Source organism: Oncorhynchus kisutch, linkage group LG22 (genome assembly GCF_002021735.2).
Source record: "Oncorhynchus kisutch isolate 150728-3 linkage group LG22, Okis_V2, whole genome shotgun sequence".
In the NCBI taxonomy this organism is placed as follows: Eukaryota; Metazoa; Chordata; class Actinopteri; order Salmoniformes; family Salmonidae; genus Oncorhynchus; species Oncorhynchus kisutch.
The window spans coordinates 17,932,513-17,949,365 of record NC_034195.2 but is presented as its reverse complement, the minus strand read 5'-3'; the positions used below and the strand labels follow the sequence as shown (position 1 = coordinate 17,949,365).

Sequence of the window (16,853 nt, the reverse complement as noted above, 5' to 3'; positions counted from 1 at the left end):
AAAATCATTGAAGCTTTTATCTCCCTCACCAACTTTAAACATCTGCTATCTGAGCAGCTAACTGATCGCTGCAGCTGTACATAGTCCATCCGTAAATAGCCCACCCAATTTACCTACCTCATCCCCAGACTGTTTTTATTAATGTACTTTTCTGCTCTTTTGCACACTAGTATCTCTACCTGCACATGACCATCTTATCATTTATCACTCCAGTGTTAATCTGCTAAATTGTAATTATTCGCCTACCTCCTCATGCCTTTTGCACACTGTATATAGACACTTTTTCCCCCCCTTTTTTTCTACTGTGTTATTGACTTGTTTATTGTTTACTGCATGTGTAACTCTGTGTTGTTGTCTGTTCACACTGCTATGCTTTATCTTGGCAAGGTCGCAGTTGTAAATGAGAACTTGTTCTCAACTAGCCTACCTGGTTAAATAAAGGTGAAATAAAATAATAAAAAAAATTAAAAAGATAGGTTCACTTCACTGCCCTTTGGACAAGAAAAGAACATTCTAAGATTGACTTGGAAGTGTTAAGGTCTGGTTTCCCATTGTAAATGACAAAAAGCAATGACGCCTATGTAGGATGAATACAAGGTAAGAGATGTGATCTCTTAGGCATAGTCAATCATGTCCAAGCTCCTCTACCCCCTTTTACTTCCTCTCCTTCTCTAGCATCATCCAACAGAAAAGTAAAGTGCACTAACTAGTAGAGGTCAATATATTTTTCTTAAGGAAACCGACCCGTGTCTGAAATGTGATGAACAGATTATGGTCACTAAAGCAGTCCGAAACTAGTATTTTTGGTGGTAGGCTGAAAGGTAACACTTGTTACCCTACTCTGGTCAGCAACCCTGGTCCTGGAGAGCTACAGGGTGGGACTGACTGCTTTTGTTTCAGTGCAGCACTAACACCCTGTTTAATCTAATCCAGGTCTTGATGATTATTTCATTATTTGGTGTTAAGGGTTTAAGTGGAACCAAAGCCTGCAAAGTGCCAACAGTCTCAGGACCGGGGTTAGTATGTACTAATGTACTAGTTACAGGGTTCAACTGTCACTGTGATCACCCTGACCATTAGATCTAACCGCTCTGATGTCAGCATCTTCTCTACTGCAGGTCTGGTCACACATGTAGCCTAACACAGAGTGCTTAGACCTCTGGGGTGGACGTGCCTTGTTGTTAGCTGTTTATCTCCTCCCACCTGGACCTCAGGTCGGAGCTTTGACCCAGCCTCCTCTTCCTCTGATCAGGACCGTTCTCTTTGGCAGTATGGGTGAGAAGCGGGGTAGTCCCTTCCAGCTGCTGAACCGCGTGCACAGAGACTGCGATGGTAGTGGTGGAGGATCCAAGCCCTTAGAGCAAAAAGGTCATGACACCACCAGCCTCACCAACCCGGACCTGGGCACCATGGACAGTGCTGCTGCTGCTGCTGACAGTACACGCTTCTCTCCTGTTTCACTGGAACTGGACCCCACAGCGGTGAATAATGGATCAGACATTCCCTGCAGCCCGCAGACAGACACAAAAGACCCAGCGCTGCAGATCAACAGCCGGCCCTCTACCTGCGGCCCTAACCCTCCTCCTCTCCCTCCAGCTAGCCAGCTGCTCTCCTCCAAGCACTTCCAGAGCCCCTACATTACGAAGACTAGCATGCAGGGGGATGTCTACAACTTCCTAGAGAGACCCACTGGATTGAGATGCTTCCTCTACCACTTCTTGGTGTGAGTACCTCTGCCTTTTCACCCTCTACTGGTCACTTCAACATACCGGTAGCTAAAAGGCTAGACTGCTTCCCTAGATGACATTCTTTTGTGAATATAACATGACATATATCCTTATTAATGACATTAACATTTTTGATTTAGAACTATTCAGAATTAGTGGCTTTCAAATGTTCCCTAAAAATATATCTCCCCCAGAAATAACAGTGGATTTGGAAAATGCCATTATTAGACCAAAGGCGAGGACACCACAGTTCACCGGACACAACACAGAGTCCAAACATTTAACATTTACTGTGTTTTCCTCTGCATTTGTTGATATGAAATCCGAAAATACTCTGGATACATTCAGTAACATGATGAGAATATTCCTGGAAAATGTGGGGTAGGTGCAACATTAAAACAAAAAATGGCAAGACTTTGAGGACTAACTGGTGTCTCCAAGTGGCCACACACCTCTCCAAAGTGTGCACAGTTCCTAAGTCATTTCAATGCACCTTTATGACTTAAAGAAGAGTCCTCAAACATAAGGTGCTTTTTTTTTAGGTCTCCTAACTGTGCCGTCTAGGAACTAGATCAAGCGCACTTGTTTTATTTGGAACACAAACGCCATCACAATATGACTGTTGTTCCATTAGAAATCGCAATCTGAGTCAGATGGACATCATTTGAAAGCTTGTTCTATTGTTACCATGGCAAGTTAAGTTACAGTGGGGCAAAAAAGTATTTAGTCAGCCACCAATTGTGCAAGTTCTCCCACTTAAAAAGATGAGAGAGGCCTGTAATTTTCATCATAGGTACACTTCAACTATGACAGACAAAATGAAAAAAATCACATTGTAGGATTTTTAATGAATTTATTTGCAAATTATGGTGGAAAATAAATATTTGGTCACTTACAAACAAGCAAGATTTCTGGCTCTCACAGACCTGTTCTTTAAGAGGCTCCTCTGTCCTCCACTCGTTACCTGTATTAATGGCACCTGTTTGAACTTGTTATCAGTATAAAAGACACCTGTCCACACCCTCAAACAGTCACACTCCAAACTCCACTATGGCCAAGACCAAAGAGCTGTCAAAGGACACCAGAAACAAAATTGTAGACCTGCACCAGGCTGGGAAGACTGAATCTGCAATAGGTAAGCAGCTTGGTTTGAAGAAATCAACTGTGGGAGCAATTATTAGGAAATGGAAGACATACAAGACCACTGATAATCTCCCTCGATCTGGGGCTCCACGCAAGATCTCACCCCGTGGGTCAAAATTATCACAAGAACGGTGAGCAAAAATCCCAGAACAACATGGGGGGACCTAGTGAATGACCTGCAGAGAGCTGGGACCAAAGTAACAAAGCCTACCATCAGTAACACACTACGCCTCCTGGGACTCAAATCCTGCAGTGCCAGACGTGTCCCCCTGCTTAAGCCAGTACATGTCCAGGCCCGTCTGAAGTTTTCTAGAGAGCATTTGGATGATCCAGAAGAAGATAGGGAGAATGTCATATGGTCAGATGAAAAAAAAATGATATGGTCAGATGTAAAAACTCAACTCGTCGTGTTTGGAGGACAAAGAATGCTGAGTTGCATCCAAAGAACACCATACCTACTGTGAAGCATGGGGGTGGAAACATCATGCTTTGGGGCTGTTTTTATGCAAAGGGACCAGGATGACTGATCCGTGTAAAGGAAAGAATGAATGGGGCCATGTATCGTGAGATTTTGAGTGAAAACCTCCTTCCATCAGCAAGGGCATTGAAGATGAAACTGGGTCTTTCAGCATGACAATGATCCCAAACACACCGCCCGGGCAATGAAGGAGTGGCCTCGTAAGAAGCATTTCAAGGTCCTGGAGTGGCCTAGCCAGTCTCCAGATCTCAACCCCATAGAAAATCTTTGGAGGGAGTTGAAGGTCAGTGTTGCCCAGCAACAGCCCCAAAACATCACTGCTCTAGAGGAGATCTGCATGGAGGAATGGCCCAAAGCAACAGTGTGTGAAAACCTTGTGAAGACTTGTGAAAACATTTGACTTGTGAAAACATTTGACCTCTGTCATTGCCAACAAAAGGTATATAACAAAGTATTGAGATAAACTTTTGTTATTGACGAAATACTTATTTTCCACCATAATTTGCAAATAAATTCATTAAAAATCCTACAATGTGATTTTCTGGATTTTTTTTTCATTTTGTCTGTCATAGTTGAAGTGTACCTATGATGAAAATTACAGGCCTCTCTCATCTTTTTAAGTGGGAGAACTTGCACAATTGGTGGCTGACTAAATACTTTTTTGCCCCACTGTATATGATATTACAGTTTTAGTCTTTTACAATGCAATTCAGCACAACTGATTATTATTTTGGTGCGCATAGAAAGTGGTCCTGAGTGCATTTAGGTGCATGTGCTTTGGCAAATGTTCTACACAATAGACAAACACAGGCTCACTCTGTTCAGAACAACCCAGGGTATGACACCATGTCATCTTGTAACTACATAAAACACGGTGATCATAAATCTTGACACAGTATATGACACAAGTTTTATAATATGGAAATGTGAAATGCGTGTTTGGCTTGCTTGTATGACATCAAAACTATTTATTATCTTTGAAAATACATTTGAAAATACATTTTAATTTACAGCATTTCCGTCACTCAGACAACAAAACATTTTCAAGAGTTACCAAATATGTCAGGAGGGATGGGGGACAACTTCTTCCGAAGTTCCAGTTTAGGCGTTTATCAGTTCCCAAATATGCAATTTTCAACCCGTATACATACGGATACGAGTGTAAATCACTACTTATAGTTATCGTAATGGCTGTAAGGAATATGTTCTGGTTCCCAGTAACTAAAGGAGAGGTTGTCTGTCACTGTGGCCTGGCTTCTCTAATTATTTCTCCATGAGACCACAGAGCAGGCAGGAGGAGGTCAACACGATCCTGTCACCCACACCTCTGTTCTTGTCCGACTGCTCTCTTTTCTTACCTACCGGTCAACAAATCAGCCCTGTATGTTCTTAACCCTGGGCAGCATGGGTCTGGGAGGCTCACGGGGATATTGGTATCCACAGTCCTCCACCAATTATACATTTAACTCCATACTTCTTGTATTAAAAAAATGTTGGCACATAAATGCACTTTAATTCAAGATTTATAACTGAAATGATGTTTCTCTGCCTCATGGTTAAATGTGTACAATAAGCAGGATTTTTGCTTTAAAGTTGGGACAACAAAAAGCCTCTATGCTGCAAAAACAACAAAAAATCTAACTTTTTGCAAAATATGTCCCTTACCACCTCACTCAGCCCCTAAAACCACAGCTGGTTGAGGGAATGCTAAGAGTGTGCAACGCTGTCATCAAGGCAAAGGGTGGCTATTTGAAGAATTTCAAATATAAAATATATTTTGATTTGTGTAACCCTTTCTTAGTTACTACGTGATTCCATATGTGTTATTTCATAGTGTTGATGGCTTCACTATTATTCTACAATGTATAAAATAGGAAAAATAAAGAAAAACTCTTGAATGAGTAAGTGTATATCGGTAGTGTATATCATTCATATGTAGGTCCAAATATGGCTATAGCAACTGTACATTGAGGTAAAGCAGTTGCAACAATGTATACAATATGTACTGTAGCTATAGAAATCTATGATGCATGTTTCATTCCATAATCCCAGGATATTTAATGGTATGAGGATGGGGAATGAATGGTTGACTCAATAAGTGACTCGGCATGACCATGTGAATGGAAACGCCGTTGAGTCGTCCAGCTCTTGTTTTCCTCCCCTCTCTGTTTGTTGTGTGTGTGTGTGTGGCCTGGCATCTCTGATGATAATCTTCCCCAGCAGTAATTGAGGCTATAATGTTCCCCACTCACACAGAGAGAACCCGAGAACCCCTGGACTCGTACAAAATTAAACCCTGATTCTGATTCATCCTCGCTGACGCTCCTTTAAGTAACCCTTACTTGTCAATGGGTATTAATGATTCTGCTGGGCCTCCTCTCCGCTCTGCTCCACTCTGCTCTTCTATATCAGGCCATCCAGGAGAGACGTGAGAGGAGAGAAAGGAAGGCTACATCAAGGGCTGTGTGCAGCAGCCATGACGGGCTAAGTGGCCTGCTCTTCATTACGATGACACAGATAGATAGGCAGAGAGGGTTGAGTGGTTGTGTGCCCGGCTGCCAGCGTTTCCAGCCCTATCCATCACTCCTCTTATCGCGCTGAGGTCAAAACCAGAGCCAGGCCAGGGACAGTGTCCCGCTGGGGACTACGTACTTCAATGCCTCAGCCAGAGATGGAGGAGAAACAGACTCAACTCACGGCAATTACATCCGTCCCTGGGCCACACACGGACATAGACTCACAGGTCCGCACATAATGACGGGCACAAAGCCATGCATACACACTCTCCGTCTCTCTCTCTCACACACACACACACACACACACACACACACACACACACACACACACACACACACACACACACACACACACACACACACACACACACACACACACACACACACACAGTCCAGTAGAGAATATATCCCTCTGGTTACCCACAGCGTACTGGGGCAGGTGTCAATAAAGAGTCTTATGCAATGTCATGCAGTGCAGTCAGCAGGCACTTCAGGCTCAACATAGAACAGACCAGACACTTTGGATCTCTGATGAATAAGGATCCAGTAGAACTCAGTCTTTCACATGACATTATCTTACACAGGAGATAAGGCATGTGTTACCACAGCCTCACTCAGCCCCTAAAACCACAGGCTCCTTTGATCTGTGGCTTGCCAAGCTTCTCACTCTCTCTTCAGATCATCAATGGCACTGGACTGACTAGTCCCTAACTGATTTTATTTCTGAAGGAAGTGCATCTTCAGGGAATAATCTACCATACACGACTGATACAACCACACACAGCAGATGATTAGGTTTTGTTGCTGTGGATTCTGTATGGGTGATTCAACAGAAGTGATGTAAATGACTTTCCCCCAAAAAACAGTTAAGTCTCCAAATGTAGGACATTTATTTACATCATGATGTGTTTTATTTAAATCCAAGGCAATAACAAACATATTCAGGGCTTTTTATGCCATTAAACTTCTTTGTCAGGTTTGCCTAAAATAATAAAAGATAAAAAAACATTTTCGAGATGGAGAAACACTTTCAGTGTTAACTTAAACGACTAAAACCACATCTAAACTATGTAGAAAATATAATGAACCTATATATTTTTTAGAATATAATATTTGAGAATGATCTTGTCTCAGCGCTGCAACTCCCCAACAGGCCCTGGAGAGGTGAAGGTCGAGTCATGCGTCCTCTGAAACATGACCCACCAAGCCGCGCTTCTTAACACCCGCTTGCTTAACCCGGAAGCCAATGTGTCAGATGAAACACTGTTCAACTGACGACTGCAGTCTTCCGGGCCGACCACAAGGAGTCGCTAGAGCGTGATGAGCCAAGTAAAGCCCCCCGGCCAAACCCATAATGTCACTTACGGACTGCAAAGGGAAACCCAGTCGCGAGCTGCCCTGTGACGCGAGCCTACCAGACAGGCTAAATGCCTTTTATGCTTGCTTTGAGGCAAGCAACACTGAAGCATGCATGAGAGCACCAGCTGTCCCGGATGACTGTGTGATCACTCTCTCCGTAGCCGATGTGAGCAAGACCTTTATCCAGGTCAACATTCACAAGGCCGCGGAGCCAGATGGATTACCAGGACATATACTCAGAGCATGCGCGGACCAACTGGCAAGTGTTTTCACTGACATTTTCAATCTCTCCCTGACCGAGTCTGTAATACCTACATGTTTCAAGCAGACCACCATAGTCCCTGGGCCCAAGAAAGCGAAGGTAACCTAGCTAAATAACTACCGCCCATAGCACTTTGAAAGGCTGTTCATGGCTCACATCAACACCATAATCCCAGAAACCCTAGACCCACTCCAATTTACATACCGCCCCAACAGATGCATAGATGATGCAACCTCAATCACACTCCACACTGCCCTTTCCTACATAGACAAAAATAACACCTATGTGAAAATGCTTTTCATTGACTACAGTTCAGCGTTCAACACCATAGTGCCCACGAAGCTCATCACTAAGCTAAGGGCCGTGGGACTAAACACCTCCCTCTGCAACTGGATCCTGGACTTCCTGATTGGCCACCCCCAGGTGGTAAGGGTAGGTAATAATACATCTGCCATGCTGATCTTCAACACTGAGGCCCCTCAGGGGTGTGTGCTTAGCCCCCTCCTGTACTCCCTGTTCACCCACGACTGCGTGGCCAAGCACGACTCCAACACCATCATTAAGTTTGCCGACGACACAACAGTGTTAGGAGTGATCATCGACAATGATGAGAGCCTATAGGGAGGAGGTCAGAGACCTGCCAGTGTGGTGCCAGGACAACAACCTCTCCGTCAACGTAAGCAAGACAAAGGAGCTGATCGAATATGCCCCCATTCACATCGACAGGGCTGTAGTGGAGCGGGTCGATAGTTTCAAGTTCCTTGGTGTCCACATCACCAACAAACTATCTTGGTCCAAACACACCAAGAGAGTCATTAAGAGGGTACGATAACGCCTTTTTCCCCCTCAGGAGACTGAAAATATTTGGCATGGGACCCCAGATCCTTAAAGTTATACAGCTGCACCATCGAGAGCGTCCTAACTGGTTGCATCACCGCCTGGTATGGCAACTGCTCGGCATCTGACCCTAAAGCGCTACAGAGGGTAGTGCGTACGGCCCAGTACATCACTCGGGCCAAGCTTCCTGCCATCAAGGACTGATATACTAGGCGGTGTATGGCCCATAAAATTGTCAAAGACTCCAGTCACCCAAGTCATAGACTACTCTCTCCGCTACCGCACTGCAAGCGGTACCGCAGCACCCTGTCTAGGTCCAAAAGGCTCCTTAACAGCTTCTACCTCCAAGCCTGCTGAACAATTAATCAAATGGCCACCTGGACTATTTACATTGAAACCCCCCCTTTGTTTTTACACTGCTGCTACTTGTTTATTATCTATGCATAGTCAGTGTACCCCTACCTACATGTACAAATTACCTCGACTAACCTGTATCCCCGCACATTGACTCGGTACCGGTACACCCTGTATATAGCCTCGTTATTGTTATTTAATTTTTTACCTTAATTTATTTAGTAATATTTTCTGAACTCTATTTTCTTAAAACTGAGTTGTTAGTTAAGGCCTTGTAAGTAAGCATTTCATTGTAACCTGTTGTATTTGGCGCATGTGACAAATAACATTTGTTTTGATTTGATTTGAAACACACACTTTATAACAGTGTAGAATGAATGTTCCTAAAGCCACACCCCTACAAATATCACCAGGTGATGAGATTGCACCCTTCTCCAGCATGGCCACATGGTGGAGTAGTCTGTCTGCAAACATATAGGAGAACATTTTGTGAGCAAGTTGGTAAATCTGAATGTATTTTTAGAAGTTTCACTACCGAACATCTAATATATCAAGAAATATGTAAACACATGTTTTTGGGGACTAAAATATATGTTTACTGGGATGAACAGTAACATCCCAATGAAATATTGCCGGCAATATGTTAGCTATGGGGATTCTTTAAAGTCCAAAATAAGTTAAAATTGTCCAAACCGAAATGGTCACAACCGAAACATTTGACACCATAAAGATATATAGAGGTCTTTGTATCTATGCCATTATGAAGTCTGTGATAGCAAGGGAAGTGCCATTGAGCCTATCTCCCATTTAGAGTAACATACACCATGCTTTACCAACTGAGCTACAGAGGACCAACATGTGGGTAGTGGATAAGTGCACACTTCAGGAATAGATTCAGTCTTTAACTTGTCATGGTCTCAACTCTTTGGATCTGGATCTGGATCTGGATCTGGATCTGGGTCTGGATCTGGGTCTGGATCTTGCGACCAATGTCCTGGTGTAAATGTTGGTCTTGGCTCCTGGATATTACCATAGACTTTGGTTTACAAACCATAGGCCACCAAATTTGAAGAAGACAATGTTCTCTGATCATTGGCTGATCACTCCAAACCCATAGGAATCCCCACCCAGTTGACTACTTTTAAATGTTGGAAGCCCTCGATGGCAATGTCTGTACCAAAACAAATTATTTCCATCAAGTCCTCCATTTATCTCTATGATTGACACTTGACACCAAAACGCCTAATATTTTTCTAAAGTAAAGATAGGTAAAGTGATCATTTAAACATCAAACAATAATTAATTACATGCATAAGTAATTAAATCAGTCAATAAGTTTCAGATTCATATAATCAACATTAAACATTTTACAGAGAAAAATAGAGATGCTATTTCTCTAAATTAAATGTCAAGGTTTTGAAAATCAGGTAAAAAATCATGTTTTTACTATTTTGTTAATTTGGTATACAATTTTAATAAATACAATGAACATGTAAAAGAATATTAATCCAAATGATCACTACTGCATGGTTCTCATTTTACTGTAACTTGTTCACTATGTTTAATTAGTGACAAATTTAGTGAGGTGGAAAGGAATTCAGGTAAATATGATTTAAATATGCAATACAAACAAAGTGTGTGAGTAGAATATACAGTTGAAGTCGGAAGTTTACATACACTTAGGTTGGAGTCATTAAAGCTCGTTTTTCAACCACTCCACAAATTTCTTGTTAACAAACTATAGTTTTGGCAAGTCGGTTAGGACATATACTTTGTGAATGACACAAGTAATTTTTCCAACAGTTGTTTACAGACAGATTATTTAACTTATAATTCACTGTATCACAATTCCAGTGGGTCAGAAGTTTACAAACACTATGTTGACTGTGCCTTTAAACAGCTTGGAAAATTCCAGAAAATGATGTCATTGCTTTAGAAGCTTCTGATAGGCTAATTGCCATCATTTGAGTCAATTGGAGGTGTACCTGTGGATGTATTTCAAGGCCTACCTTCAAACTCAGTGCCTCTTTGCTTGACATCATGGGAAAATCAAAAGAAATCAGCCAAGATTTCAGAAATAAAATGGGGGACAAAGATCGTACTTTTTGGGAGAAATGTCCTCTGGTCTGATGACCAGACAGACTATTATTCTGACATTTCACATTCTTAAAATAAAGTGGTGATCCAAACTGACCTTAAACAGGGCATTTTTACAAGGATTAAATGTCAGGAATGTTAAGTTTTCATAACTGTGGCCTTAATTGCCTACCATCTGTAAGATGTTAGTGTCTTAACGACCGTTCCACAGGTGCATGTTCATGAATTGTTTATGGTTCATTGAACAAGCATGGGAAACAGTGTTTAAACCCTTTACAATGAGGATCTGTGAAGTTATTTGGATTTTTACGAATTATCTTTGAAAGACAGGGTCCTGAGAAAGGGACGTTTCATTTTTTGGTTGAGTTTATATATACTGTATTGCAAGTATAATCCAGCCTAAATCCAACGTAGGTCGAGGTCCTCCTGCCTCTCAGCACGTCCACACAGCCTGGTCAGATGTTATGATCAGAAGAGGCATGTCTATTTCATAGTCATCTTGCCGGTTTGAATCTGAGGTCTGTTAAGCCAAACGCACCCACATATTCAGGAGAACGTTGTCGCAGTTGAGTAATAACATTGCTCGTAAATTACAGGTAGACTTTATTGAGTAGCCTTTCAAACATGTTTCAATCACTATCTTTACAATAGTATACCCAAACTCATTTTGAATCAAGTGCCAGGCCAACTAGGTTATTTTGAAATTATGGTCACATCTGGAAAGATCTCTGTGATATTGAGCTGTCTAGTCAATTGAAGTGGCGTTAGAAACTAGTGCAAATGTTTCCACCAGATCATTCTACTTGGAAACAGTAAACATGAATAAGTAATCTTGTGCTGAATTGCCTGGTGATGAGCGAGGACAGCTACAGTCCAAAGTGCTCACAGAATCTCCACTCACTCCACTCATGATGCACTCCAGTGGAGGCTATTGGTTACTACCATCAGGTTTTACCCTTGACTTGGTCATGGTCTTTGGTCGATTTGGAACTTTCACATTATAACCTGTTACTTCTTCTTACAGTGGGTCTATACACGTTGTGATGTGTTAGCACCAGGGCCCTAAAGCAACTGAGGACACATGAGGTTCCATGAGGACACAGACCTTTTGAACGGATCTTGCGTTATCATCTTATATCGCAGTATATTTGCCATTACAGGAGCTGATTCATAATGTGAGACTTTGATTCAGAAAGGAGATAGCCATTGATGGATTTCCCTAGATGGACAGTGATAAGCTTTGGCCAAATGGCTCGACTGACTGAAACACTGATTATGACAGACCACCTAGCTTTTTCATTCAGCTTGGCTGTAGGACCAGTGTGACCTTACACTGGGGTCTCCGTGTCTGACACTTGTCAACAAGAACACACACACACACACACAAATGTTGTTTTGTCTCCCGGAGGACCATGAATGGTTCATATTGAAGGGGGGATTTGGACTACACTGCAGTGACTGCTGACTGCTCTCTCTAGTGGGGCATGGGGATATGCAGTTACTGTAATAATTCTGGATCAACCACCAGCAGATCCCAGGGGTTTTGTCCTTCCAATCAGGTTCTCTAATGATTGTGACCTGGTTTGTCGTGACGTTAACCTCCAGGGGCTTCAGAATACACACAGAGAGGGTTTAGGTCCTTTAGCATATTACTGTAGGAGGAATAGAGGGTACCTTAGTTTTGCTAGCTGCTACTCATATTGGTACACTTATAATGCACTTTTCGTTATACAACAATCACGGAAGGCTACAGTGTGTGCATTTAAAACATGTAATACATGAAAACAAATACTCACACATGTTAGTTTATACTGCTTTTTTTAGAACTCAAAGATGCTTTTTTTCAATTGGAGTTTGATTAAAATAGGACTCTGCAGTTTGTCTTATGTAAATGCGACTGTTTTGTTTTTGGCATGGGACCCTGTTCAGGAGGATTTGTCCTCGGTTTTTGCTCCGTCTTAGGATCTTCTGTTTTTGTACCTAGGCATGAGTAATTTTAGAGTGTATGAACTCTGGATACACGCAGAGCTTGAAGTCTGGTTTTACTCTGTGCAGTACTTCATATATCATACTCTGCATTTATGCTGTTACCAGACACCACTCAGAGGTTTGGAAATACATATTTGGCTCCAGTGGATAAGTGTTATTGATATTGCTGGGGTCAGGGATTGGTCGTTCCGTCTTCCGTGTGCTTCAGTCCTCTCAAATTATAACTTTACTAGCTACCTTCATTTTGTTCTTCCAAAAGCTTTTTTAGCCTGGTCCCAGCTCGGTTTGTCCCTTTGCCTACTTCAATGTCATTGTCAGCCCAAATTACAATGTTTGGCATGGCAATTCCCATAAGGAGTTGGCAAGAGAGCAACAAAAACAGACTTAGCACCCAGGCTAGCTTTGACTGGCCGGTCAGATGATGTCTTTATATGTGTGGTATTGATACTCTTGCAGGTATAACTACACAACGGGAAATGCCACACGGTATTCTGCAGTACAAATATTCTGGGGGAAAATCAGAGTGAGGAAACGAGCAAACATAGAGGCAGTATTTCACACTGCTACGTAACATAATTTTCTCCGGGGAATTGGACACTTGCGTATAACCTAGCCAACAATGTCATCATATTTTTCATGACTAAAAATCCAGTTAAGGAACTCCCTTGTTATGACAAGAGAGAGGATTAAGGGATTACATGTAATTTGAGTTTAACTGCCCCCTCCAATTTCTTCACTTCTTCCCCAGATGTGAGAAAATGCTCAAATTTAATCAAAATAGGTCAGCAGATGAAACCACTGCAGTGATTTTGTTCATAATATACTCCTACTAAGGACAGGGATTTTCGGATGACAGAAATGCTATATTCTCTTTTCATGGTGTGTGATGTGTGTTTTATTAATCCCAACATGAGTAGGCCTAAATGTTGGAGCCGTACATGTTTGGTGATATCCCTCATAGCCTAAATACTGGAACGCCACTTCCATGTTTTGTATGGACATCTGTTCAGTTCATTGAGGATTTACAGTAGCTACAATTCAGCAAGGGAATTCAGCATTGCCTTTATACAAATGAGCATTTGTCAGTACTTCTCTCTCTCTCTCTGACCGAGAGCTTGGAATTATAAGGTTCTGTGTGCATTTTTTTGGTCCACAATTTAGTTTTTGATCTTAACCATGTTCTGTTCCTGTTCTCTACCTATACACTGTAGTACTCTAAAATACCCCAATTCATGTTGTTAAGTTAAAAAGAATATTATCCATTTATCTCAGAAGCATCTTTTTACAGATAGAACCTTATAATGCTAAGGACGTGTGATCTTGTTCCAATTTGTTTTCATACTACAACAACTAATCTGTGGAAAAACCTTCTCCAGTTCTTTGTCATGGTCCTTTGAGATGGATTTGACCCGTTGTCGACCATTGATTTTGTGCATTTCAGTGGGTTAAATGTCTTGAGACAGCTGTGGCTTTAGAGTCCAACGAGAGAGTTGTAGTCAGGCATGTGTCAAGACAACAGGCAAACCGTAGTGACAGTTCTCTAGGTTTACAGGCTGGTTGTGTTAAACTGAGATTGCGAGAAACTGAGTCTGAATGGGACTGCAGTAGAGTATAGTGGTACTAATTCAGACCCTCTCCCACCATTTCACCCCACTAATCCTACCTTCAGCCCAGGGAGGGGGGCTTCCTACTGTCCTTCTGATGTTACCTCTGTCAACTCCTGTTTTAGCCCCTCTAGCGTTGAATGATTTGCGGTGAAATAAGTGTTCCCAATTTTCCTTTTCAGTAAACTCTTAATGGCAAATGTACAATAGATGTTTAGGCTAATTTTAGATGTCAGTTTGCTTTTGAATGGACACTAACTCAATCATTGTCTGTTATTGTTTGGGTTTTTCTTGCTATCCCTTACCATCTCTCAGACAGGCCTGTTGTAGCTGGATCAGCGTCCTATAGAGAGTCCTATAGAGTGTGTTATTGTTCTTTTGAGAAGGTTCTGGGCTTTAATATGTCTTTCTCAGTCTAGTAGTCAACTCACGTAAGTCCCGTACGCCAAGTGAGTAGAATCTACATCTGGGATGTGATGTAACTACAGTCGTGTTCTCTCTCTCACTCTCACTCACACGAAGCACATGGGACATTATCATCGCACGTGTGTGTGTTTATGTGTGTGACGGCCGTTAATCCAGGTGGAGGGAAATCATTCCCCCATCTGGCCCATGTGTCACAGAGTGTGAGGAGAATTCTCCTGGAAAACCTGGTGTGTATGTTTCTCACAGAACACAAATCTCACTTCACCCCTCCCACGGTCAGCGACACTGGATGGGGTTTCAACACCTACTGCTTACAGTACAGTCAGTACTATGCGGCCCCTATTTAACACCATCTCTGAGAGGGTATTACTGTACACTATACAAGCAGGAAGTCTCACACAGCCACGGTTCTTTAATTAAAACCATGAAAAGGTTGTGCACCTGAACTTTGATCTGGTGTTTGGAGAGTGTTTTGAATGTAAACCCAATGTAAGTGTTTGAATACACAGAATGTGTATTGATAATATAAATAAAGTACTCTGAAACACCCAATGTAAGTGTTTGAATACACAGAATGTGTATTGATAATATAAATAAAGTACTCTGAAACACCCAATGTAAGTGTTTGAATACACAGAATGTGTATTGATAATATAAATAAAGTACTCTGAAACACCCAATGTAAGTGTTTGAATACACAGAATGTGTATTGATAATATAAATAAAGTACTCTGAAACACCCAATGTAAGTGTTTGAATACACAGAATGTGTATTGATAATATAAATAAAGTACTCTGAAACACCCAATGTAAGTGTTTGAATACACAGAATGTGTATTGATAATATAAATAAAGTACTCTGAAACACCCAATAGTGGTTATTTATTCTGAATATTGGTGTTTTTAATATTGGTGTTTATGAAAACACTTTTTGGGGATTCAGTACATGTAAAAGGCAGCACAAAACACAAAACCAATGTTTCTCATACAATCAACGGTTTAGAAATGCAAATGGTTTATAGCCTAAATATTGATTTATGATACGGGCCTATGGAGAATATTTTTTGTGGAATTCCAGCTTTATTTTTCAATGCTTTATTTAGACAGATTAGAAACAGGAGGGGCAGTAAAATGGTACATTTCGGTGGAATTTCACCCACTCAACCACACAGCCACACCGTAAGAAATTATTCTGGGGTGAATTGACATGGACAAAAAAAAACAATAACAAATACTTATTTGTATTATTATTATTATTATTCTATATATTTTTTAAATTAAAACAACAACTCCCATCAGTGGGTGTGCTCGCCCCCACCCGCCCCTACACGCCAGTAGGGTGAAGCCCCCTCCACCGGCTCAAAGGGATTTTCCAAGGCCAGTAAAGACCAAGCGCCGCCCGACGCTCTGGCGGGCATGGAAACCAGCGCACCCATAACCAACATATACTTAATAAAAATAAATGCAAGTCGTGCAGAGGCCGTGCTCTAGCGCTAACTCACCCGGCTTAGACACTCTCCCCACCGAAGACTGAGGTTCAACTCCCCGCTCCAACCCTTCAATCTGTTTCTCCCACCTATCTGTATCCCCTCTCTCATTTCACAACTCTCAATAAAGTGTCAAAATACCCCCAAGTCATTTCAATTATTTCTTATTTTCATTTAACCAAAATAATGTAACAATAAATACAACTTAATATGTTTCTCGAAATGTAATTATCTTTCATGAGGATAACCAAAGAGAGAGAAGTCTTTGGTTTGAATCACTTTGCATTTCTTATCTTGTCACGTGGTTCTTTCACACACCGTCGTATCTACTGAAGAAAGAAATGTGTTTTCCTCTGTAAATATAATGCTTGTTGTACCATGAGGTGTAGTAGATCGGGATGAACAGATATCAAAAATATTCAGGCAAAATGACATTCAATGAGGACAGCACCCATTCCCACAATGTAAGACACAGAAGTGCAGAATCCTCAATTCTTGCTGTTTAACCGGCAGTTATTGCTGGTGGTTTGAACACTCTCCTTGACAATGCCTGCCAAAACAGTATAAAAAGGTC

At 41.6% G+C, this 16,853-nt stretch overlaps 1 protein-coding gene across 1 annotated transcript in view; it reads left to right on the top strand.

Moving 5' to 3' along the window:
• The first annotated feature begins 1,136 nt into the window (after positions 1-1,136).
• Positions 1,137-16,853, top strand: part of LOC109867675 (potassium voltage-gated channel subfamily KQT member 1) — a 37,832-nt gene continuing 22,115 nt past the window's right edge. The window contains exon 1 of the mRNA XM_031801893.1: positions 1,137-1,723. Coding sequence (XP_031657753.1) covers positions 1,272-1,723 — 452 coding nt within the window. The 5' untranslated portion in view covers positions 1,137-1,271. The remainder of the gene's footprint in view (positions 1,724-16,853) is intronic.